This window comes from Herpailurus yagouaroundi, unplaced genomic scaffold (genome assembly GCF_014898765.1).
Source record: "Herpailurus yagouaroundi ecotype Mexico unplaced genomic scaffold, PumYag 217, whole genome shotgun sequence".
In the NCBI taxonomy this organism is placed as follows: Eukaryota; Metazoa; Chordata; class Mammalia; order Carnivora; family Felidae; genus Herpailurus; species Herpailurus yagouaroundi.
This window is the reverse complement of record NW_024412448.1, coordinates 1,124,381-1,149,203: the sequence shown is the minus strand read 5'-3', so window position 1 is coordinate 1,149,203 and position 24,823 is coordinate 1,124,381. Positions and strand designations below refer to the sequence as shown.

The 24,823-nt window shown below is 42.2% G+C and overlaps 1 protein-coding gene across 3 annotated transcripts; it reads left to right on the top strand.

The window, feature by feature from the left end:
* The first annotated feature begins 36 nt into the window (after positions 1–36).
* On the top strand, positions 37–24,823 carry ACOX1 (acyl-CoA oxidase 1). 3 transcript variants are annotated; one of them, XM_040456475.1, is made up of 14 exons: positions 37–262; positions 555–714; positions 4,926–5,086; positions 14,438–14,545; positions 15,570–15,689; positions 15,836–15,951; positions 16,342–16,511; positions 17,673–17,835; positions 18,273–18,463; positions 18,724–18,903; positions 19,040–19,145; positions 19,317–19,460; positions 19,607–19,813; positions 20,920–24,823. In XM_040456475.1, the coding sequence occupies exons 1-14, from the start codon at positions 154–156 to the stop codon at positions 20,968–20,970; spliced, it is 1,986 nt and encodes a 661-aa protein (XP_040312409.1). In that variant the 5' UTR covers positions 37–153; the 3' UTR covers positions 20,971–24,823. The 3 variants fall into 3 exon arrangements, with proteins under 3 accessions (XP_040312409.1, XP_040312408.1, XP_040312410.1); XM_040456474.1 differs by lacking the exon at positions 4,926–5,086 and adding an exon at positions 12,083–12,243 and having other exon boundaries at positions 40–262; XM_040456476.1 differs by lacking the exon at positions 37–262 and adding an exon at positions 12,083–12,243 and having other exon boundaries at positions 601–714.

The following is a 24,823-nucleotide window of genomic DNA, read 5'->3' as shown; positions in this document are numbered from 1 at the left end:
GGCCGGGGCGGGCCGAGGCGAGCGGGGGCGGGGTCTCGCGCCGTCCTGGGGCGGCTCTTAGGGCTGGGCCCGCGCTGGAGCCGCGGACACCCGTCGTCGCTGTCGCCGCCGCCACCTTGGCTTCTGCTGCCACCGCCGCTGCCGGTCGCCACCATGAACCAGGATCTTCGCAGGGAGCGGGAAGCCGCCAGCTTCAACCCGGAGCTGCTCACGCACGTCTTGGACGGCAGCCCCGAGAACACCCGGCGCCGCCGAGAGATCGGTGAGGGCGGCAGACGAGGCCTCCCTCCTTGCCCGAGCGCGGCTCGAGATTCCCTCGATGAGGAGTCGTAGGGGGGCGCTGTGGAGAGTAGGCCGCAGCGCCTGAGCCGCGCGGGGCTCAGCTGTAGGGGAGCCGGGACCCCCACTCCCTGGGGCCCCCCCGGGGCTGAGTGACGGATGTCGTCCATCCCGAGAGGGGACCTGTGCCCGCACCCTGAAAGCTGCTGGGATTCAAGGTGTCACGGAGCCCTGAATTTCTGTCTTCCTCTTGATGCCCTTTAACTCCCTTGCAGAGAACCTGATTCTGAATGACCCAGACTTCCAGCATGAGGACTTGAATTTCCTCAGTCGCAGCCAGCGTTACGAGGTGGCTGTTAAGAAGAGCGCCAGCATGGTGAAGAAGATGAGGGAGTTTGGCATCGCAGACCCTGAAGAAATCGTGTGGTTTAAAAAGTAGGTATGCCTTCCCATAGATGAAGTGCCCAAGCCCAAACTTCACATTTAAACCCGCAGCCTGTGGCTTCCTTTTCCATCGGACTTGGTGTTTGAAGACTCAAATTGCATATTTTCACTCCACTTTAAAGTTATGTGTGTGAAAAACAGTGTCTGCTTTTGTACTGGAAGCCCTTTAAAAGGATGACATTTGTAGAAGGCCGATAATGAGTGGAGATGCTGCAGGGTTTGGGGTTTTTTTTCCCTTCTTAAGAATCAGTACCCATTTGTTTGGTTCAGACATCTCAACTTGGAGTGATTTGAGTTGCTTGCAAAATGACTTTGTTCTTTGTAAGAAGGAGGCTTGTTAAATTTAGAGGCAGGACTTGGAATGATTAAAAAAAATTTTTTTTAATGGTTATTTATTTTTGAGAGAGAGAGAGAGAGAGAGAGAGAGAGCAAGCAGGGAGGGGCAGGGAGAGAGGGAGGCACAGAATCAGAAGCAGGTTCCGGACTCTGAGCTGTCAGCACAGAGCCGGACAAAAGGGCTCCAACCCACGAACCTCGAGATCATGACCTGAGCAGAAGTCAGACAGCTGAGCCACCCAGGCGCCCCCACCCTGGGACAAATTTTAGTTGCAAGACCAAACAGTATCTTGGAGCAATAGCAGATTGTCTTTCCATATGAGAGTGTAGATCTTGAGTTTAAAATAATGGAAAATGTGGGTTGGATGAAGATTTCAGAGTTGAATATAAAGCATTCTAAGAACCCAGCATTCTTGAATCTGGTTGCAGTGTGATTTAAATGGCTCTTGGGCATAGGAGACCTCAAAACGCCTTGGTCCTTATGCTGAAAAGAGTATGTACGTTTTCCAGACCATCTGTTTTTTGTTGTGTTTTGTTTTTTAATTAGAAACAAGCACTTTTTTTTTTTTTTTTTTTTTTTTTTTTTAAAAAAAAAAAATTTTTTTTTTTTTTTTTTTGCCTTTATCTAAATAAACACTATAATTACATGACCTTAGCACAAGGTCCTTTCTTTGGCTTGTAGCCTCTCTTATGCTTCTTGTTTATTCCTGGGCACTTCGTTTTTTAGGTTTCCACATTTTAGAAGGATTCCAGTATTTTCTATCAGTAAAGATTAAGTGACGGGAATGGTGTATATTCAAGAGCTAAGAAGAATGGAACATGTTACAAGTTCTGCGTTTATGTAGTAATATAAATGCTCCCTTATTCTACTGCCTCTAATATGTTCGGTGTCTAATTATTTTCAGTCTGACCTGGTTATTATTGTGGAGGATGGAATCATTTACTCTGGCCCTTAGGACTGCCTGAGAACTCCTTGCCATTTTAGACATAAAGTTAGGATTTGTTTATTTTTGGTAGTCCGAATCAGAGTACTTACTCGCTTCCAAATGTTCTTTTTACACTTTTGAAGTTTGTAACTCATCATGGCTGTGGGAGTATTGAGGTTGAGTAACTCCTAGATGGTTATGTGTCTGAATTACCTGAATTGGGTTTTATGTAAAATTTGAGAATTTAGTAAGATCTTATTCTTTTTTGAAACGACCCAAAAGAAGAGGTTTGTTTCATTTTGCTTTGAAATGGTTGATGCTATGTGTTTCAGAGTTGGTTAGGAGATTTCATAATCAGTGGTGTAACCAGAGTGGAGTGAAGTCACAATGAAGTAGAACAAATTCCTTTATGTGAGTTAAAGAGCAGAGGACACAAGCCAGTTTCATCTATCGTTTTTCATGATATAGACCTTGCTGTTTAGGGAATGTAGAGTACAAAATTTAACACACCTTTTGATATCCTTCCAGTGGTTCTAGGATAGGACAGGGAGATCAACTTCTGCGAGAAAAAGGGATTGAAAATTAGTTTTGGCAGTTACTGAATGCCATTGAGTTTCAACCTGCCATCCATTGTAACTAACACGCATGTTTCACGTAGCGCTAAGAAGAAAGCAATGCAGCCGGTTAACTATGACATCCTGTTAGTTGTGAGATACACCTGACTTGTTACATGCTAGAACTGATGAAATACAGTAATATTTCTCTTTCTGGAGATTTTGAGCATTTACTGGTTTCTTTACAATTATTTCTCCTATCTCAAAATAAAATTCACATATGGGAATATTTTAAAGTTGATGGAATATTAGTAAAATACTGAGATGTCTCAACCCGAGCAATAAAAGAAATGTGCTCTCCAGTCTTCGGGGTAAAAACCTTGCTGTTTGGAGAATGTAAAAGTTGTTTTCCTAATCTACTCTCCTGTAATTTTGTCTATTAACTGTCCTGTTTACTATGAAAACTGAAATGGTCTTAAGAATGTTTAAAATTCTGATGAAGATCAGCCGTGGTATCTGTTACTCTCTTTAGGTTTTACAGCTGATTCCTTGAAAAGCATTTTCAGGAGGAATTAAACAATTGAAAAACAAGCACTGGGATTTTGTTCATGAGTTGGTTTTCGAGGATCTTCGAAAGAATCTCACTATGTTTATTAACGTAAACATTGGGCAGTCTGTTTTGTGTCACGTATTTTTCTCTCTGAGTTTCCCAGAATTATATATTGTGTCATTATCGTCATGTTATAAACCCACAGCTCCTCACTTCCCTCCAGGGAATAGGAGTGTCTTGCCACCATTTTTAGCACCTAAATTACTGCTTCTGTTTCTCAGAAACTCTCCTAAGTCTGTTTCCTCTTTTAGGAAAATATGATTGTTAAGGAATGCGGTGGTGCTCTTACCTTTGAGAGAACAATTTCTACATTTATCCACCTCCTCAGGCTTTTGACCCTCAACTTCAGTGAGGCGGGGTGTTGCTTCTCTACAGTCCAGCAGCAGGAAACTCCTGTTAATCCAAGTTACTGGGAAGCTAACTCAATTCACTTCTTCTATTCATACCTCTCTTTTTTCCTCTTGTTCTCCATTTAGTTTAAATTGACATTTGACACTGGTAAAAAGTCTAGAATCTCTGGGTTAAAAGGGCATTTTTGATGTTTCTTGGATCCAGGCACTCCTTAGATGTTTCAGCTTGTCCACAGCACCCTTAAAGGTGATCTTCCAACCTAAAGGCAGTGGGGTTGGGATTCAATCCCCAAAAGTGAACCGACAGACAGCCTTCTCCCTCTTTCTTTTAATTCATGCTGTCCTCATTAGACAGACCAAGATAAACCGGTGACACTGCTTCCTATTCATTCCTTGCAGAGTTGTGAAAAGCAGTTGGGTGACACTTGTTTTGTCCTTTAACATAGATAGATAGATAGATAGGTAGGTAGGTAGAGCAAAATACACCCCGGTAAAATCTTTAATGGCATAACCAAGCTGACTGGCGTATGTAAATTGTATTTTGACAATTGCACAGTTTGTTTTATTATTTGTTTTATTTGAGAGAGCGTGCAGGTGCACAGGCAGGGGAGGGACAGAGAGGGAGAGAGGATCTCAAGCAGGCATCATCGGGGAGCCAACGAGGGCCTCAATCTCATGACTGTGAGATCGTGACCTGAGCCGAAATCAAGAGTCAGATCCCCAACCGACTAAGCCACTCGGGTGCACCCACAGATTCTGTTTTATGAGAAAATAGTTGAAGACTGAATTTTAGTATGATTGGAATTCCTTTAATCTGGAGTGGTTATCAAAGATCATCAGCAGTAAACGTTTAACATTCTCACATTACCTACTTACCCATCTGTAAACTCAGAAGACTTTTAGAGATCTGTGGTTTGGCCCTGGGATATAGTATATATTTACTATCCTAGATGTTTGCTTTATTTATCTAGGGAAAGATTAAACTATTTAGTTGCTTTTGTTAACAGTCCTACAAATAAATGTCCTATGGGGTTCCTTCTGATTTTCAGAACAAGTAAAATCTGAAAATAAACACACACACTCCAAAGAATCTAACCAATCAAACCAACAAATGACACCAACAAAACAAAACAAAAAAACACAGGGGTTTCTAAGCTATAAAACATGGGTAGAATTTGCTTCCTGGATGAAGTGTAGAATTAAAGAGGATTTCTGGCCCTGAAATGACTTGAGGGGGAGGCAGTAGATACCACTGGCTTTGGCCTTTTTGCTGGGGAAATGGTAAACTTCTGATTTAATTTCTTGAGAGAAGGCTTCAAATTGTCCTAACCTCAGTCCCTGAGGGCCATGGCTGTCTGACAAGAATGGGTAGTAGAATGCAGTTTCTAGAGTAAGGCTGAGATCCCTTTTCTTTTCTCTCCTGTAGAATACATTTGGTCAATTTTGTGGAACCTGTGAACCTCAATTACTCCATGTTTATTCCCACCTTGCTGAATCAGGGCACCACTGCTCAGCAAGAGAAATGGCTGCTCTCCTGCAAAGGATTGGAGATAATTGGCACCTACGCCCAGACGGAAATGGGCCACGGTTAGTCCACATTTGAGGGTCCGTGGGTAACCCACCTCAGGACTTAAATTGACAAATGACCCCTGGTGTTCGTCTTTTCCTGCTGCTACCCTTTTGGGATTTGGTCTTTCAGATGTCAAACCTTAAATAAAATCCAGCTTCTTGTTTTCTCATAGGTCATTTCCCCATAAATGTGCCCAGGACTCTCATCCTCCACTGTTCGTTCTGAAAGCCTTTTTACCCCTGCTTCACGTGTACCCCATTTTAATGACTGTTGAGCAGTTTGGAAAGATAGGATTGAAACATGGCAAAATTGTGTTGGTGTCTATTATACAGATAGAGAAAATATACTTTGTTGGAAATTCTTGTGAGTGTTAATGGCTCAGCAACATCTGGAAGTTGCCTCTCTGCTTTAATGAAGCTGGAGATGCTGATTTTCTGGGCGGGGCAGAGGGTTGGAGCATTTAAGTATCTTAATCTTTCTTCCATTGCCTGCTAGCTGGGCTGTAAGGCAGTTTGGGGAAAGGTTCAGGATTCTCTGCATTTGACTACAGTAGTCTTTCTTTTTTTTTTTTTTTTTTTTTAATGTTTATTTACTTTTGAGAGAGACAGAATGCAAGCAGGGGAGGGTTAGAGAGAGAGGGAGACTCAGAATCCGAGGCAGGCTCCAGGCTCCGAGCTGTCAGCGCAGAGCCGGATGTGGGGGCTCGAACTCACGAACTGTGAGATGGTGACCTGAGCCGAAGTCTGACGCTCAACCGAATGAGCCACCCAGGCGCCCCGACTACAGTAGTCTTTTTATTATATCTTTTCCTTTTACGTGTTTTTGGACTTTGTATTGTCAGTCATTGGTTAAATTGTTCATAAATGCCCTACTCAAAAAAGTTTTGTGCTTGGTCTTAAGGTGAAAGAGGTTTGTTTTCATAGACAAGGCCATTGGCAGGTTTGGGGGTTTTGAATTTGAGCTGCCCAGTCTCATTCCTTAGTTACCATAATGCTTCCATTATGTAAATAAGGAAAAGAGGAAGGGACGGAGATACCCTTCATTTTTGTGTTTGATTTGGTGCTTTTTGATTTGTGAAATGGTTTAAGATGTTCTTTATCATGATCCCCGTGAGAGCTGCAGGTTCTGTTGTGATGTTGTCTTACAAACACCCGGCCAAGACACCCAGGACTTGAGCTCCGGGGATGGCCAAAGCTAAAGTAACCTGCCTAAGGGCAGGAATGTAACACTCTTACAGTCATCCTGGTGGGGGGAGGTGGTGGAGAGAAAGAGAGGGAGAGTTTTGTAATCTTAAAATAGTTTTGTGGTACAGAGCCCTTTTTTTTGTTTTGTTTTTGTATGCATCATTGTGGAATTTGACTTACAGTGGTGCTATTTATAGGAGGCATAAAGATGTAAATTATTCTGAGGCTAAATAGGCCTGATATGTATATCGGTCTAACCTTTCTGCCTCTGTAAACTACAATGTAAATGTATACTTGCCCTAAATTTTGAAAGAGGAAGAAACTGGAACTTGAAGTTTACCGGCTTGAGGAGCCCAGAAATCGGACTGAGATCCTATGTTGTTCTGGGTGAGTTTGCATTTGTTAGTTTTCTTTCCTTTGCTGCCTTTATTTTTCGGATATTTTCTTGTATTTGAACCAGCTTTGTCTTAATCTGTATTGTAGAGAACAGACAGGGTTGTGAGATTGGGTCTTGCTGCTTGCTGGAATCTTGTTCATTCATATTGGTGTTTGTCGTGCTGTGTCTGCTACTGTCCTTTTCCAGGAGCACCAGGCTGTCGGTTCATTTGCGTCTGGTGACTGGGTAAGAATAAGAAGTCCTTCAACATCAAAGAGACTGGAAATAGAGCAAATTGTGCAGAGGGAGGAAATCCTGAGCCTCTGGAACATTGAATGGTTAATGACAATTGTCTAAAGTATTGTCACAGAGTTTGGCGGTCACGTTGAGTTTGGGATTCTTTCAGCTCTAGGTGGCTGCGGAGAAGTGAGGAGATGGTGTTGCTCAGGCTCATCCCAGGATCCTCAAGAATCTTAAAATTCAGTCCCTTGCATGAAGTCTCGATCACCTCTTTTCTGTCTTTTCTCCTCTAAATACTCACCTGTCTGTGTAGGTGCACAAAACCGGACGCACATTTGGTCTCTGGGTCTGTACCCTTAAGCAAAGGCAGAGGTGTGGGCTGAGGGGCGCACCCTCTCCGTGGGGTTCTGGTGTTGAAGGGACCGTCTGTGGAACGTGGTCCAGTGATAATCATCCTGGCCATACATTTCTCCGGGTCACAAAGCAGGTGGTATGTTTGGTCTTGACAGATACTTGTTCATTTCAAGTTGTGGCCACTTTACAGCAATTCTTGCTTTGTTTTCTGTTGTTGTTATTCAGGAAAATAGAGCTTATATAATAATACGTAGTTACCATCCTGGAATATTGATGGGCTATATCTGCACCTTCCCATCTCTAATACTCAAATATGAACTAAAGCACCTTTCTTCCTTTGAAACTCGAGAAATAGATCGTCAACTTGATTGTGTAAGCCACTAGTTTTTCTCCACTTGTATTTTCACTCCTCTGTCTCCTGTTCTCTTTTCTTCGGAGTCTCTTCCCTGTTGAACTTCTCGTGAGACACGCTCCCGCGGTTTTTGGGCTGTTCTAATTCCCCGCTATTGTTTTTAATAACGATATAAACTTCTTTATTAAAAACTGTGTCCTTTGGAGTTATGCCTTCAGAATATCTTTCTCAGATGTGAATTACTGTATTGAAAGGAACATTGTATAGCCTCCATTTCATAGTTTAACACAGAACCTTTTTATAGTGTATTTAGGGACTTGCTAGCATACTGTGTCTCCATACACCCCGTCAGCGTGGTTACTTTAAATGCTTTTGCTACTTTCATATCTAAGAGTTGAAGTTTTAATTTTCCAGTGCCAGTGAGCCTGGATGTTATAACATGTTTTGGCTTACTGTGTACATTTCCTATGTATGAACTGGATTTTTCTCTGAGTATTGATTCAGTAGAATCTGTGTGTTGATCTTACATGGTTATATAGTATCCTTCCAGTGTTTTTTTCTATTGCCGTCTCTGTTAAACATTTTGGCTTTCTGTATTTAATGCATCCTTCTCTGAGTGGGTATAAAATTTTTTCCTCATAGCTTGGATAATTATTCTTTATTTTCTAACAGTTTTTTTTTTTGTTTGTTTGATTGATTGATGCTTAATGCTTTGACTTGTATATGGTATAGAGTGATGAATGAATCCCATACTAATTTTATGTTTTATTAACTAGTGGGGTTTTTTTCCCATTGTTAATTCTTTCCGGTTCTTCTTAGAGTTTTATGAGTTTCTATTTATTTCTGGAACCTTAAAATATATTACGTTGATTTGTCCATTTTTCTCATAAATGTCATACACTGGTTCATTATTGCTTTGTAAGATATTTAAAAATCTAGTAAGATAAGCCTGCTATTGTTACATTTTAAGACCTACATATTTGGTGTTATGATATACTTCTGGGAGAATTATGATCTTAATTTGTCAAAATCTAAATTATATTCTACAGGAATTTCAAATCTGTGTTACGTTAAATCCTTATATTTCCTTGGGAAGTATTATCTTTATTATAATAAAGGACTGACATCTTGACCAGGATTTAGCAATTTCTTTTCTGTTATTTATCTTTTATCCATCCCATTAGTGCTGATATTTTTTTCTTTTTTTTTTTTCCTTTTAACGTTTATTTTTGAGACAGAGAGAGACAAAGCATGAACAGGGGAGGGTCAGAGAGAGGGAGACACAGAATCTGAAACAGGCTCCAGGCTCTGAGCTGTCAGCACAGAGCCCGACACGGGGCTCAAACTCACGGACAGCGAGATCATGACCTGAGCCGAAGTTAGCCGCTTAACTGACTGAGCCACCCAGGCGCCCCTGATATTTTTTTCTTAATTAAATCTTTAATATCCTGAGCTAAGTTACTTAAACATTTTTAAACATTTTGTTGCTTTTATAAATTGTTTTTCTCTTTCCTGATATATCTCCTTTAATGGTCTTAATGGATAATAATGCAGTGGGTTTTTTTCCTTATAGCCTACAGCTTTTCTAAGTTCACTTATTATTGATGGTATTTTATTGTTGCTTCCCTGGCATTATAATCATGCTGTCCATGGAGATGCTATTTTGAGTTCTTTCTTTCTTATATATTATCAGTCTAATAATTTGTCCTCAGCATTGGCTACCAGCCTTTCCAGCCCAGTATCGTGTAGCAGATACTGGGCAGGCCTTTTAGTGTTAATGGTTTTTTTTCTGGTTTTTTTTTTTTTTTTAAGTTTATTTATTTTTGAGAGAGACCGAGACAGAATGCGAGTGGGTTAGGGGCAGAGAGAGAGGGAGACACAGAATTCAAAGCAGGCTCCAGGCTCCGAGCTGTCAGCACAGAGCCCGATGCGGAGCTCGAACTCACAAGCTGTGAGATCATGACCTGAGCCGAAGTCGGACGCTCAACCGACTGAGCCACCCAGGCGCCCCAGGTGTTAATGGTTTTAAAAGAATTGACTGCACCGCTTCACCATAGCAAAATGTTCGTCCTTTATAATTTCAAAATAAATTATTTAAAAATAATATATAATCTTTATCATGCATAACCAGCTTTATGCAACAAATACTTGATTTAAGTAAAAATGAATAAATAAAAACAAAAACTATCCAGTCACTTTCTCCTTGCAACGTGTCTAAATTTCATCCACTTGTGAATAGTCCTTATCTTAGTCACAAGAGACATTTTTCTCCTAAGAACATTCTTTGGTCTCAAAACAGTTTCTTTTCTTTTTTTTTTTTTTTTTAATGTTTATTTATTTTGGAGAGACAGAGAGTGAGAGAGGGAGGGGCAGAGAGAGGGACACCGAATCTGAAGTAGGCTCCAGGCTCTGAGCTGTCAGCACAGAGCCCTGTGCGAGGCCTGAGCTCATGAGCTGTGAGATCATGACCTGAGACTTAACCCACTGAGCCACCCAGGTGCCCCTCAAAACGGTTTCTGATTACAATAGTTTACCCCTGCCCTACTAAGTGTATTTTTGTAACCTTGGTATTTGTTGCTCCATTATACGGCACCCTGATGCAGACCCCTCCCAGGAGTCTGATGGGTGCTTCAGAGTGGCCCTGCCTTTACCAGCAGTTGCCCTGGGTTCTAGTAATGCATAGTAGTCTTTCAGCCCTAAAAGTGGCTGGTCCCAAGCCTCAGTTTTCAGCCCTGGTTCAAAGAGTTTTCTTCTGTTGCGTCCTAGGTGTCCATTTATTTTTCTTCCTAGGTACCATCCTTTTCAAAACTGGAGACAGTGGCATTCCTGTTTGTGAGTGAAAGCACTCTCTCTCATCACATGAATGTGTTTATCTGAGGATTTCCACTATTTTTTTAACTTTTTGTTTTAAAATGATGATCAATTCGTAGGAAGTTGCAGAAATAGCAGAGAGAGATCCCATGGACCTTTCACCCATTTTCCACCAGTGCTGACACCTTACGGGATTTCCATTTGCTGCTTCTTAGGATGGCTGCTCTGATCTGGGCAAGGTTTTCTGGTGTCCTCATCATTGTGCTCAGTCCTCTTTGCACTTGGATAAGAACTGCCCCAATCAGAAGATGTGATTAGGTGGTGGGATTCTTGTCCTCACTCTGCCATTATCTTCTCGATCTGAAGGCACTTAACTCACCTCAGCCTAATTTCTTTGTAAAATGAGCACATCGGTTGCACGTTCTTTGATTTTTATGTGATCGGGTAGCTGAAAGCCCAGCCACCCGATTGGAAGACAGTTGATTGGCTCTTGCCTGGGCAGTGTGCCCCGGTTATTTCCCTCCTTACTTTTGGAACAAACTGAGAAATTTTAAAACTGAAATGTTGTGTCAGTTCATTTCTAATAGAATAATAAGAGCAGTATATAGTTGATGAAGTTAGAGCTGGAAGTTAAATAGAATGCCAGCAATGTGGAAAAAGAACTAAGGCGTATCAATCTACTTCCTATTGGAAATAAATTCACACAAGTCTAAGGCACCTGCAGATTTTAAATGGAAGAGAATGACTTTAGAAAGTGGATTCCGGGGGCACTTGGCTGGCTGAGTTGGTAGAGCATGTGACTCTTGATCTCAATGCCACGAGTTCAAGCCCCATGCTGGGTGTGGAGCCTACTTAAAAAAAAACAATAAATGAAATACATTTTTTTTAAGTGGATTCAAAATTACTAAACCTAAGATGTTTATTATCATTAGTGATAATTCACGTTTAACTGCCCTGTAATGCATGAATCTGTTATTTGTAATTATTATTATTATGGTCTTTCCTAGAAATTGCATGTCTTTTTTTATTTCTGCACTTAATTACCAGATGCAGAGCACTGCCCATTTTTGTATTAAATTGTTTCAGTAGGGCCTGGCTGGATATTTGTGATGAATCTGAATGAAATTACCAGATTCATGTGAGGGGTGTGGATCTGTGCTGGATGTTTTATGGGCCAGCACAAAGCACTCCAGCCTGGAAGCATTCTTGAAAATGCATCTAGGAGAAACTTTATCTGGGGGAGCATATTGTCGGCCCGAGAGACCGAAGTTCTCCGGTCTCACCTTCTCATCAGGGTAAATCATTGTACAACTTGAATTCTCCATTCCATACCACCTCTTCACGTTTTTCATTTCCTTTGATTTAATTGCAAGGCTGGAATCCTCTGCCCGACTCGCATATTTCTGCGCTGCACAGGCTTTGGAATCGGAAGCCAGTCCTCAACCCAGATTAATTATCCAAGGGTTGAGTAGCTTAAGAAAAAACTTCTCGCCAAATTAAGGAAAATGGAATTTGCCAAGAGTTTATGAAAGTAATACAAAAGGGGGCAGTGCTCCTATCCATGGTAAAGTCTACCCAGCTAACCCATACTTAAAAGAATTTTTTTTTCTCCTTCCCTTTACTCTGTTCACATTGCTGATTCTCTCACACCTGATGACTCTTCTCTCAAATGCCCATCCTTGGTATTTCTTCGAAGTTTTGTGCACCGAGGGCGGCCTGAGCCTCTGGATCTTCACTTGGGCATGTTCTTGCCTACTTTACTTCACCAGGCAACCGCGGAACAACAGGAGCGCTTCTTCATGCCCGCCTGGAACTTGGAGATCATTGGCACTTATGCCCAGACAGAGATGGGCCATGGTATGGTGCATTCAGTCTACCTTCTGGGTTGGGTGGGACTCTGCAAGCTTAGCAAACAGGGAGAGCCCACCACAGGTTAGCAATGGCATCGCCACCTACTGTGATCTTTCTGCGGAGTCCAGGCTTTTCGCGTATACAAGTCTTGGCGTAGACATCGCCTTGGTCAGTGGAAGTTAAAGGTTATGTTAGCACAGAGATAGGCTGATTATTCTTTTTCATGGTTCCCCTTCAGTAGGTCAAGGATTTGTTTCCTGAGTGGGTTTTCAAGTTCACTGGAGTTACGTAGGATTTGTGTGCATGTGGAATCGGAACCCATCTTTTTTTCTTTATTACTCTCATTACCTTTGCTACTGATAGCTTAATGAACTTGCACAAATTCCAGAAGAAACACAGCTTAATAGTACATGTGTTCTTTGACTTCCTTCCGGGAAATGAGCGGCTTTATATAACCATAATGTGAGCATTTTATACTTTGACTTTTTTTGTGCCTTGATTCAGTAAAGTTCTGAAGTTGGCTTGGCCAAAGGTTATTTCAAAAATAAGATAAGCCGCACTTCTAGGCCGTTGATCTGGGAGATGGTGGCTGTCCCTGTTATCTGGTCTGAATTGGTATCTGTTTGCTATTCATTTCCTTCTGTCTTCTCCTACTTAGAGGTTTCAGAACAACTGGTCTGATGTATGTTTGCCACACTTGCTCCTTCTGTGTGTACAACTTCATCTTGATTTTACAGCTAATTTGGCTCTTGGTGCTGAGTCATATTTCACAAGACTGAAAGTGGAGTACTGTTTGGTTCGGCTGTGCATTTGCAAACAGTTTGTCACTATCTGTTCTGTTACTGTATTACTTCTTTTTCTATAAAAACTTCTTTGGTTAAAAAAAAAAACCAAAACCTTCTGTGGTGAAATGAGTCTTAGTATCTGGTTCCTGGATTCACACTTGGGAAGGTTGTGGATCACTCATAAAGTGGCCGTTTCTGTAACTCCACTTGGAAGTTTCTAAATGTTTCAAAGTGTAAGTGTTTAATGAGGTCTGTCATTATCAAACCAGTCTGGTAAAAAGGTCCTCAGCATTTGCTTCAGGGTAGTGTTATTAGAGGGAGTGTCACTTAGAACATTTTTCCATAACTGTTTTCAAAGAATTTTGGCACATTTATATTAGGATCTAACGCATGAACCCTTGTCCATCTCCAATAAACGTCTGAAACCGGGAACTCTTCCTTGTCACGCTAATGAACCAGCCAGGTGGAAGTTAAAGGCCTGGTATTGGAAAGCTCACACTTTATTCTTTGACCTTTAGAAATCCAAAAGTCACAGCTCCGGCTCTTTTTCCCCATAGTGATGATAGGTTTTTTTTAAGTCTCATTTTCTATTCTAGCCATCCCTCTGAAATAAGTCCTTAATTTACAAGAACTTTGGCTGGAGTCTCTTTCTGTCACCTGTTATCTTAGTCTTCGGAAATAGAGAAGTCCAGAATGTTGAACTGGTGTGGTAAACACAATACGTGAGTTGACGCTGGCATACTAAAGCTTAGAGGTGTTAAAGAGACGTTTAGCTTCCCTGTTATGTTCATATCCTGTGATCTTCTGAAAATATGATTCTAAAATGCCTTTACATTTTCTTCCGGTTGATTTAAATCATGTTACAAATCCACTGTCATAGAGGTGAATCAATTCAAGTGTAGAAACAGAACATGCTTGACATATTTTCAACCTAATAGGAGTTGTCTGGTTTAAGTATAGGAAATGATGGGGATGCCTGGCTGGCTCCGTCAGTGGAGCACGTGACTCTTGATCACGGGGTTATGAATTCAAGCCCCATGTTGAGATGTAGAGTTTGTTTGTTTGTTTGTTTGTTTGTTTGTTTTAATTTTTATGTTAAGTACGCTCCACACCCAGTGTGGGGCTTGAACTCATGACCCTGAGATCAGGAGTCACAGGCTTCACCAGCTGAGCCAGCCAGGCACCCCCATAGAGTTTTCTGTAAAAAAAAAAAAAAAAAAAAAAAAAAAGGAAATTAACGTATCTTGGTTATCAGCTATTTGTAGCTCATATACAAATGTTTTGTTGCCTTTAGATTTTGTTGTTCTCTGAGCTGTTTCTAGAGCTGAAAGGAGGAGGCAGGAGATTTAACCCTGTGTTTGTTTTTTTTTTTTTGCCCATATTTTACCCGAAATGAATGTAACTTATTTCCTTAGGAACTCATCTCCGAGGGTTGGAAACCACAGCCACTTACGACCCTGAAACTCAGGAGTTCGTTCTCAACAGCCCTACCGTGACTTCCATCAAGTGGTGGCCGGGTGGACGTATGTGACGTTTTTAGCGTTTCTTGGATGTTTCAAAGAGTCATTACAAGATTGTGTGTAGAATGTAGAGCTTGTCCAAGAATATCATTTTGAAGTCTGGAGAGAACTCTTCAGCCTTAAGCTCTTCTGAGCTGTTTCACAGTCTCTTACAGTGCATGTTCTAGATATGTCTATATTTACAACATAGAGAGTTCAGCCTCTTACTCTCTTTTCTTAATTTTTCTTCCCAACATTCCTTTTTTTTTTAATTTTTTTTTTTTAACGTTTATTTATTATCAAGAGACAGAGAGACAGAGCAGGGAAGGGGGAGAGAGAGGGAGACACGGAATCCAAAGCAGGCTCCAGGCTCTGAGCTGTCAGCACAGAGCCCGACGCGGGGCTCGAACTCACGGACAGTGAGATCATGACCTGAGCCGAAGTCAGTTGCCCAACCAACTGAGCTGCCCAGGCGCCCCTCTTCCCAACATTCCTACCGTTAGCTCAGTTTCCTTGGTCATCATTTAAAGTAACTTAGTATTCCCTGCTTGGTTATAATTAATTTAAATGTAAAGAGCCCCATGTGGCTAGTGGCCACTGTTCTGGAAAGCAGTTCCGTAAGAGAGAAAAAGGAAATGAATAGTGGTCTTATGATTATCTTGAAAAAAAATTTTTTTATGTAAACAAATGAGAAAAAAGTAGAAAAGAAAGCAAAGTCTTTTTAAAATGGAGGATTACTATCAAACCAAGAGGCTGTACACCTTAAACTTATAAATATGATAGGTTAATAATATCTCAATAAAACTTGTATAAAAGCTTTTACATATATGTAAAACAAAGGATTGCTTTACCAAAATTCAGTACATTTTCATAACTATCCGCTTAAGTGGATTTCTTTCTGAAAACTGGGTATGGTGCCGTCATAAGATGCCCAGAGAGTTCCCGGCTTATGGTGTTTAACATATGGCTTTTCCACCTCATCTCTATCCTTTGAAAGTGTAAGAATGCTTGCGCTCACTTCTCTGTCTCATTCTCTTTGATGTTACAGTTGGAAAGACCTCAAATCATGCGATAGTTCTTGCCCAGCTCATCACAAAGGGCAAGTGCTATGGATTACATGCCTTCATCGTACCGATTCGTGAAATTGGGACCCATAAGCCTTTGCCAGGTTAGAACTGTTCATCCGATGTTGAGGTAAAGAGCTAAACCGATCACTCCCTTCTGCAGAAAGTAGAACACACAGCTGAAGAGGCCAGTGCCAGCCAGGAATCGCAGAGCGTAAACATCTGGTGACTTTCCTTTCTCCTGTGGTAGGTATTACTGTTGGCGATATTGGCCCCAAATTTGGCTATGATGAGATGGATAATGGCTACCTGAAGATGGACAATTATCGTATTCCCAGAGAAAACATGCTGATGAAGTATGCCCAGGTATATTTAGAGGAGCAGAGGTGTCAAACGTTGGGGTTTCAGCAGCTGTTGATAACCACGGGGTTAGAAGGGTCTGTTCTTTTAGAAGGGAATAATAGAGTTTTATTCCCAATGCTTCTTTTATTAATGACCATGAAATCAAAAGCGGTTGGCGGGTATGAAGAGCATATTCTAGTTTGCTAAACCGGCGGGTCTCAGACTTCATTCAGCATGTGTCGGAATCACCTGGAGGGCTGTTTAAAGTAGATCGGGATGGGGACTGAGATTTTGTATTTCAAGCAAGTTCCCAGGAGATGCTGCCATTCTGGGGACCAAACTTGGAGAATCACAAGCCCCACCTGCCAGTTGGGTTTAACAGAAGGAAGCATCAGTCCCGTGTTCTTTGTCCAGGTGAAGCCTGATGGCACGTACGTGAAGCCCGTGAGTAACAAGCTGACCTACGGGACCATGGTGTTTGTCAGGTCCTTCCTCGTAGGAGAAGCCGCTCGGTCTCTATCCAAGGCTTGCACCATTGCCATCAGATACAGCGCTGTGAGGCACCAGTCTGAACTCAAGCCAGGGTAAGGGTGGCATCAGTGCCGAAGACCTACCTTTGACCCCATTCGCATACCAAAATTTTCAAATGTGATACAGAGAATACTCACTGGCTACGCAAAATTAGCTAAGATGGCAGCGTGCCGGATCTTAAGTGGAAAGATGAGAGTGGTCACGTTATTTTTAGCCTTCTAAGAAAAACAGTAATATTACCTGAGCTCTGCAATTGAAATGTTTAGAACACTCAAGGCAATTTGAAAGTCCTTAATTGCTACTAACAACTATGAATTGGGTTTGGTGAAAGTGGCGTGAAACTTGATTCCCTCTTGTGTTCCCGGCCATAGTTCTTACTGCTGCCTTTCACTTGAACGTGACTCCCCGATAACCTTTTTTTTTTAATTAAAAAAAAATTTTTTTTAACATTTATTCATGTTTGAGAGACAGAGAGACAGAGTGCGAGCAGGGGAGGGCAGAGAGAGAGGGAGACACAGAATCCGAAGCAGCCTCCAGGCTCTGAGCCATCAGCACAGAGCCCGACACAGGGCTCGAAGTCACGAACCGTGAGATCATGACCTGAGCTGAAGTTGGACGTCCACTCAACCGACTGAGCCACCCAGGCACCGCACCCCCCTGCCTCGATAACCTTTTTTATTTAACTCTTACAGAAGGAATAAAGAAATCAGTAAGAGCTGACCTGCTTAGACATCAGATACTTAATTCTGTTCATTGAGACTTCTCCAGAATTGTGGTTAAAATAGTTTATTCAGCTATCTAAGTGTTAGATGTTTTTATCATTGCTTTCCTTCTGCGAAGTTGATTCTGATTTTGTATGTTGCTGTGAGATACAGTTTCCTTAGTCATCCTGCAAAGACTTAGATATGAACTTCACAGCTAGAAAATTCTGTGACCTAGGCAGTTCAACAAGGCAGTTCAACAAGGCAGTTCAACAAGGCGGTTGAGAACAGGGTCTTCTGTAGCCAAACAGCTAGACTTAAATTGAGGATCTGCCAATAGCTAAATTGAGGATTTAGCTGTGTGACCTCAGGCAGGTTTTTCACCTCTTGTTTTCTCCTCTGTATAATGGAGAAAATAATAGCCACTGCAATATATCAAAGTGTTTAGACTAGAATCTGGCACCTGGTAAGTTCCATGTGAGTGTTTACTTCTTTTTCGTCTGTATCCTTTAGTGAACCAGAACCACAGATTTTGGATTTTCAGACCCAGCAGTATAAGCTCTTCCCACTCCTGGCTACTGCCTACGCCTTCCAGTTTGTCGGCGCGTACATGAAGGAGACCTACCATCGGATTAATGAGGACATTGGCCAAGGAGACCTGAGTGAACTGCCCGAGGTATGTGTTTACTCATTCGCTTGTGGGCACCCTCCTGTTTGAGATTTGCCTGTTGGATAATGTCCAGAGAGAACTAATTGTTGGAATTTCTGGTAAAGAATCCATATATTCTCAAAAGAATTTTTTTTTTTTAATTGAAAGTGGATCACGTAGGAAGATACGTGGGTTTTGTTTTTAAGTTTCAGAAGTACTGTACTATGTTGGTCATTGGTTAATCAAAGGAACATAATTGGTGACTTTTTGCCAAGCAGAACAGTTTGGAAGGGAGTGTGGGAACACTAATTCAGGCCACTGATATGATCGTGCTTCTGTTCGCACACATGCCGTGTGATGTTGCAAGTGACTGGCACCTAGGTGAGGAAGAGTGCTCCTCGCTGCATCCCGGACCAGACTGCTGGCGTCACCCACGTTCTGACGGCCTGTGCTTCCCCCTCCAGCTTCATGCCCTCGCCGCCGGGATGAAGGCTTTCACCTCCTGGACAACTAATGCTGCCATCGAAGCTTGTCGGATGGCTTGTGGCGGGCATGGCTATTCTCACTGCAGCGGCTTTCCAAACATTTATGTCAATTTTACCCCCACCTGCACCTTTGAGGGAGAGAACACTGTCATGATGCTGCAGACGGCTAGGTGAGAACCTGATTTGCGATTTCGCCGTTGTCGAGAATGCTTGCGTCATCTTCATCGGTTCCTGTTCCCATGTTTGCTCTTCACATTCTATTTGTTCCTGTAATCTGTGGTTCTGCCTTCCATCCTGACCCACTGTTTTTATCTCATGGTCAGACAAGTGAGTAGGAAACACCTGTCATCCAGCTTAGAGTCATTGCAAGAGTTTGCCTCTGTGTCATGAGAGTGTAGGTACTGAAGGCATGTGTACCGGTGATTTGTAGGTTCCTGATGAAAAGTTATGACCAGGTGCACTCAGGAAAGTTGATGTGTGGTATGGTGTCCTACTTGAATGACCTGCCCAGTCAGCGCATCCAGCCGCAGCAGGTCGCGGTCTGGCCGACTGTGGTGGACATTGACAGCCCCGACAGCCTAACGGAAGCCTATAAACTCCGCGCAGCCAGGTGAGCCCACCCTTAGGAGCTGGAATCGGCAGCGGGTGGGGGGCGCTCTGGGGGCTGGGGCCCAATGGAAGAGCAGGAAGCCTGAGTACTGCTCATCATTTCCTGCAAGCTCCAGTTTTCTTTCATTTCTTAACAGATTAGTAGAAATTGCTGCAAAAAACCTTCAAAATGAAGTGATTCACAGAGAAAGCAAGGAGGTAGCATGGAATCTAACTTCCATTGACCTTGTTCGAGCAAGCGAGGTCGGTGGTCATGCTCCCTTCCCCCCTCCCTCCCTCCCTCTCTACCTCCTGTCTCCCTCTCCGTTCTTCACCCCCACCCAATTCCACCCCGTTTTCTTAGTGCAGAAACCCTCATTGCTGTGCATTGAATCTTTTTCAAAGGTTCTCTCCTTCTGGTGTGTTTTTATCTAGGCACATTGCCACTATGTGGTAGTTAAGCTCTTTTCAGAAAAACTCCTCAAAATCCAAGATAAGTCCATCCACACTGTCTTGAAGAATTTATGTCTCTTGTACTGCCTGTATGGAGTCAGTCAAAAGGCAGGGGACTTTCTGCAGGTCAGTGTTTGCCGAATTTAAGTCCTTTTCTTTGCTAGAAAAATAGTCGTGGTCTACTTTACAGTTGCGTACGTGCACGTATATGTGAATATCTGTCGGCATACGTGAATATATGTCTAAACGTTTGCCTGTTCCGTCCCTCTTAGGGAGGCATCATGACGGAGTCTCAAATTACCCAAGTAAATCAGCGCATTAAGGAGCTGCTGACTGTGATTCGCCCAGACGCTGTTGCTTTGGTTGATGCGTTTGACTTTCAGGATGTGACACTCGGCTCTGTGCTCGGCCGTTATGATGGGAACGTGTATGAAAACTTATTTGAGTGGGCCAAGAAGTCCCCACTGAACAAAGCAGAGGTACCAAAAACAATGTTTTTTCACCTTTTGAAACTCCTCATTTAAATATGAAGGCAGGAGAGGCGCCTGGGTGGCTCAGTCCGTTAAGCTTCCGGCTCTTGATCTCAGCTCAGGTCATGAGTTTGAGCCCCACATCGGGCTCTCTGCTGTCAGAATGGAGCCTGCCTGGGATTCTTTCCCTCTCTCTCTGCCCCTCCCCAGCTCACGCACTCTCTCTTTCTCAAAATAAATAAGCATTAAAAATAAATAAATAAAAAATATTAAGGCAGGAAAGACCTCAGAGTGACTCACCTGTGTGAAAGCTTTGGAAGCTCCTGTGGCCACTTAGACAGTCAGTCACTTTGTTTGAGTAACAGATCCAGAAAGGAACTGGGTCGTTCCCACAGTATGCAGGTTTTTCATTTCCGTGACTTTTTAATAACTAACTGAAAATTTCCAAACATATACAAAAAATAGAATACATGTACACCCCTATGGACCCTTGGTCACACTTCAGTGACACACTCACGGCCAATGTGTTTCACCTGAACCCCCGGGGGGGGGGGCCGGTGCCCTTGGGATTATTTTGAAACAAATCCAAGATACCAGATAACTGTATCCATAGACATTTCAGTAGGTATCTCTAAAAGATATGTTTTTTGAAAACGTAACCACAGAACCATTCTCCCACCTAAACAAATTAAGAATAATTTCAAAGGGGCGCCTGGGTGGCGCAGTCGGTTAAGCGTCCGACTTCAGCCAGGTCACGATCTCGCGGTCCGTGAGTTCGAGCCCCGCGTCGGGCTCTGGGCTGATGGCTCAGAGCCTGGAGCCTGTTTCTGATTCTGTGTCTCCCTCTCTCTCTGCCCCTCGCCCGTTCATGCTCTGTCTCTCTCTGTCCCAAAAATAAATAAACGTTGAAAAAAAATTTAAAAAAAAAAAAAAAGAATAATTTCATGAACTACCCAATCAATGTCCAAATCCCCTAATTGACTCCGTTTTTTCTTCCCCTTTAGTTTTTCAAATCAGGGTCCAAATAAGGTCCAGATAATTTCTCAATTAAAAGTATGCTGTTTTACATCGCCAGCTGCTTGTCAGTGATTTTTTTCTCTCTCCCTTCCCTGCAGGTCCATGAATCTTACCACAAGTATCTGAAGCCCCTGCAGTCCAAGCTCTGAAGGGTCATGATGAGAAGTTTCATTTGCTCCAGAAAGCAGCTGTACTCCGCTCCCCTTATACTCATCACACAAATCTGCTTGGAATCTCTATCAAATTCAGAGAGCTATAGAGCAAATGATAAATTGAGCCCTTTCCTCTTTTTATAAATGAAGAAAAAAAATGAACAAATTTCAGAGATTAAACGAAAAAAACAGATGTGTTTTAAGTGCAATTAACACTGCAAGAGACGTATCGAGCATCAGAAGAAGCTTTAAGAAATGCAGCATGCCTTCCATTTGTAGTGCTGCTGGTTCCAGTAGGCCATGACTTTTGATAACTAGTAGAATTTAACTACTGAGTAGTTAATTATTTTCACCTCTTAATTGCTAATCACTGGATATATAAGTGTTTTTAAGCAAAGGTATTTTTTAAGCGGGGTAGATAGAACCCTTCCCAGCTTTTCTGTTAAATGTTCCTGTCATGGGCCCTGGCTAAGAAGCAGGACTGAAGAAAAGGGATTCGGGGAAAGAAACTAATCAAGACATTTAGTGTGAGTGAGTTTGTGCCCGACACATTGACACGACATGCCCATTTGCCCTGCTTTGCCAACCTGGTATTTCCACCTAACTATTCACAGTAGCACCTTTCCAGCATGAGGACTTCTTCGACTTCAGCACAGGCCTAGAATAGGATCACTGTCCCGCATAATTAGGAGTTACTCTTCCTTCCATTCGAGGGATCCCTAAATCGTCTGTGCAGTAGCATTGCAATTCACTTTGTCCCAAACTTCTTAGAAAAGGGCAAGAAGCAAAATCATCTCTGCATCTGACTTCTAGCAGCTGATGGCACCTCTGGCCGTGTGGTGTTTCCTCTCCCACCCCTTTCTCTGTCCCGAAAAAGATGCTAAGAAAGGAAAAGAAGGGGTCACAGTTCCTTCATAGTAGAATGAGTATGGGGAGAGCTCTCTCAGTTATGGTCACTGTGACTGTGGTGTCCATACTAACTGGATATTCTGGAACAATCTAGATTTTTCAATAGTCTATTACAGTGCTTGGAGGTTACAGTGTTTGGCATTATAAAATAGAAGCATCACTCAGGCCACCTCTTCCACCCAGGGCAAGCACAGAAAACCCCTTTGACAAACCATGGCTTCTGATTTTGGATGTAAATCGTCGAATCAAAATAATCATCGAAACTATGGCTAATGGATAAATGCCAGTTTCACAGAATCTCTCTCTTACTGTACATTGGCTTTATTTTCGGTCTGTTCCTAGGAGATTGATCTGAATTGCAACATTGTCCTTTGAGCCAAAATCTAATTTACACAATCACTCTGCATTTAAAAGTTAAACATGGACCTCCTAATGAAGTTTTTTCTTAAAATCAATGTAAAGCAACACATTAGCTGATTTTTTGTTTTGTTGTGTTTGTTTTTTCTTTTACCTGTTAACTGTATCTGTAACTTCTGCCTCATGAATCCAGTTGTTCCGTAATCAGTCTTGAGAATGTAGGATAATTCAGGGAAATGTCTCCCTACCTTGGGACCCAACATAAAAACTATCCCAGTGGAACCAGCTATATGAGATTTTCAGGTCCCACAGAAATGCTGTTGACGCAAGCCTTAATCCTTCCATCAGGAAAGCTGCTTGGGAATTGTAAGACTGAAGCAAGCAGTCTATCAATTTCATCGGAATAGATCTTGACAGTAGTTCAGGTTCTGGGAAATAAAATAGATTTAAATTGCTTAGTATCAGCCTGTTACGTGTACAATTGCCCCAGACTTAGTGGTTAGTTTAAGTACCTTGTTCACAGATGATCATCTGTAGTTGGCACCTGATCCAGCTGCATTGATCTGGGATCTATCTTAGCAGGTCTGAGCAAACTGTAGACCCAACAGCCGACTTCAGTCCTGCACATTGAGTTTACTTAAACGCAAAATCTGATATTTGATACTGTTTTTACTAACGCTGGGATTTTTGTCTTGAACTTTATTCACTGCAATCTAAATATAGTAAAACCTCTCTAATTTGTACGGTCACGAGGGAAAGAGAATGCCACGTAATTAAACATAAGCTGAAATTATGAAATTTTAAGGTACGGTTTTATGAGGTTATTAGGTTCAGTAGCAGAACAAAACGGGAAGGAGTGAGGCCTGCCTGGGCAGATCGCTCTAAATCCTGTCACTGGTGTGGTTCTGCAGCTGCTGTGCGGGATCCCGCTGGTGCACGAGTTCGTGCTTACAGGCTGCTCTCAAAGCAGCATAGCCAGTTTGTTCTCCCTAAGAAGCCAGGCTTTGCTACAGATAGGTTTTGTTTTGTTTGGTTCTTCGGTGAGCCGTTTTCACAAAAATTACAAAGATACATCCTCTTCTCCAAACTGATGGATAAATGCTGAGAGGCTGGAAGATTTTTCTGTTAGATACTGATGGAAGCCTTTTTGAAAAAGTACTATGAACAGAACTCAAAATTGGGAAATTGAGGTTTAATAGGATTTTGCAATTTGTAACGAATGAAGGTTGATTCTTCCTGAAGGGTTTGGAGCTCTACTAGATACATATATACCGAGGAGTATTTCAGCCTTTGGACATTAGTGATCTCAGAGCACAGTTGGTTCCAAAGCCTTTAGGGCCTTTCATGTTCTGGTCTTCAGAACAAAGCAGTGCTAAGTATCAGCTTTTCTTCAGAACATTGGCTTAATTGCAACATTAGCTATGTTCACATGCTCTCGGGGAACTCCCCGCCTGTAATTTCAGATCGCATATACCTGGAGGCATTTTATAGTTCCTAAAGTTAACAAGCTAGATCTTGTTTTTTGGATTTTCTTCAGTGCGGGGCTTTGGCTGGAGAAATAGAACTGCTCAAATTCATCGGGAACGGAAATTCTTTAGATGACTGCAGCTTACAGTCCCCGTGAGCTGGAAAGAAGAGATTCGATACAGTCTGCACACATGCTAATCTTTATAAATGTGGTAGGTGTGCCCGGGTCACTGGTTGCCTCCAAGCAGTGCCAGGAAATAGGTTCTTCTACGTGAGACCAACAAAAAGTCTTTTGTTGATTCTTACTCAGGATAAAGGTTTTGATCATTTTCATGAAATAATACAGAGGTCACTTCAACTAACTATTACCCCATTCTTGGAGGATTTGACCAAGTCACACTGTACATTGCTAAAATGACTTAATATTTTAAAATACCACTGGACTTTTGCTTTTAGCTGTACACTAAAATTTTCACTACCTGTTCCTGCGCTCCGTGATTGTAAACATAGAAACATGAGGAACCTTTAGAGTAATCAGGTGCTAGCTGTTGCAAACCTTCAAATTCCTGGATCTCCAGGGGTTTTTGTTTCATTCTTACTTTGCTTTACAATTAATTGGGCCATTGATTATCTTAGGAAGATCATGAAAAACCGGGGAGTGATTTGAAGAATTCTGAACCAAAATAAGCTGTTGTGCCACAATACTGTCAACTGTTTCATAGACTAGGTAGCAAATGCATGACCTTCCACATAATGTTCAGACTATTTGTAAACAATTTTATTTCCAGTCGCTGTGGATTCAAGGAAATTACTTGTGCTCTTCAGAGCGTATAATTACCTGCTACCTATTTCCCTTTTACTGTTAGGGTTTGTGTTTGGTTCCTACCTGACAAGATGCAGTTAGTTAGCATGTATTGTTACCCATCCCTGGCGGAGCCAGTCGGTAGAGGTGGTAGCACCAAGGAGGTGCACGGGTCCAGAACTTGGGAACCACGATCAGACAACCGTGCCCTGCCAGCCCTGTTTGGCTTGGGCTGCGGGTAAGCCAAACCATAAACCGCTTTTTCCTTTGTAAAGTTTGACAAGACCCTTAATAAAACCTGTAATTAACACAAAA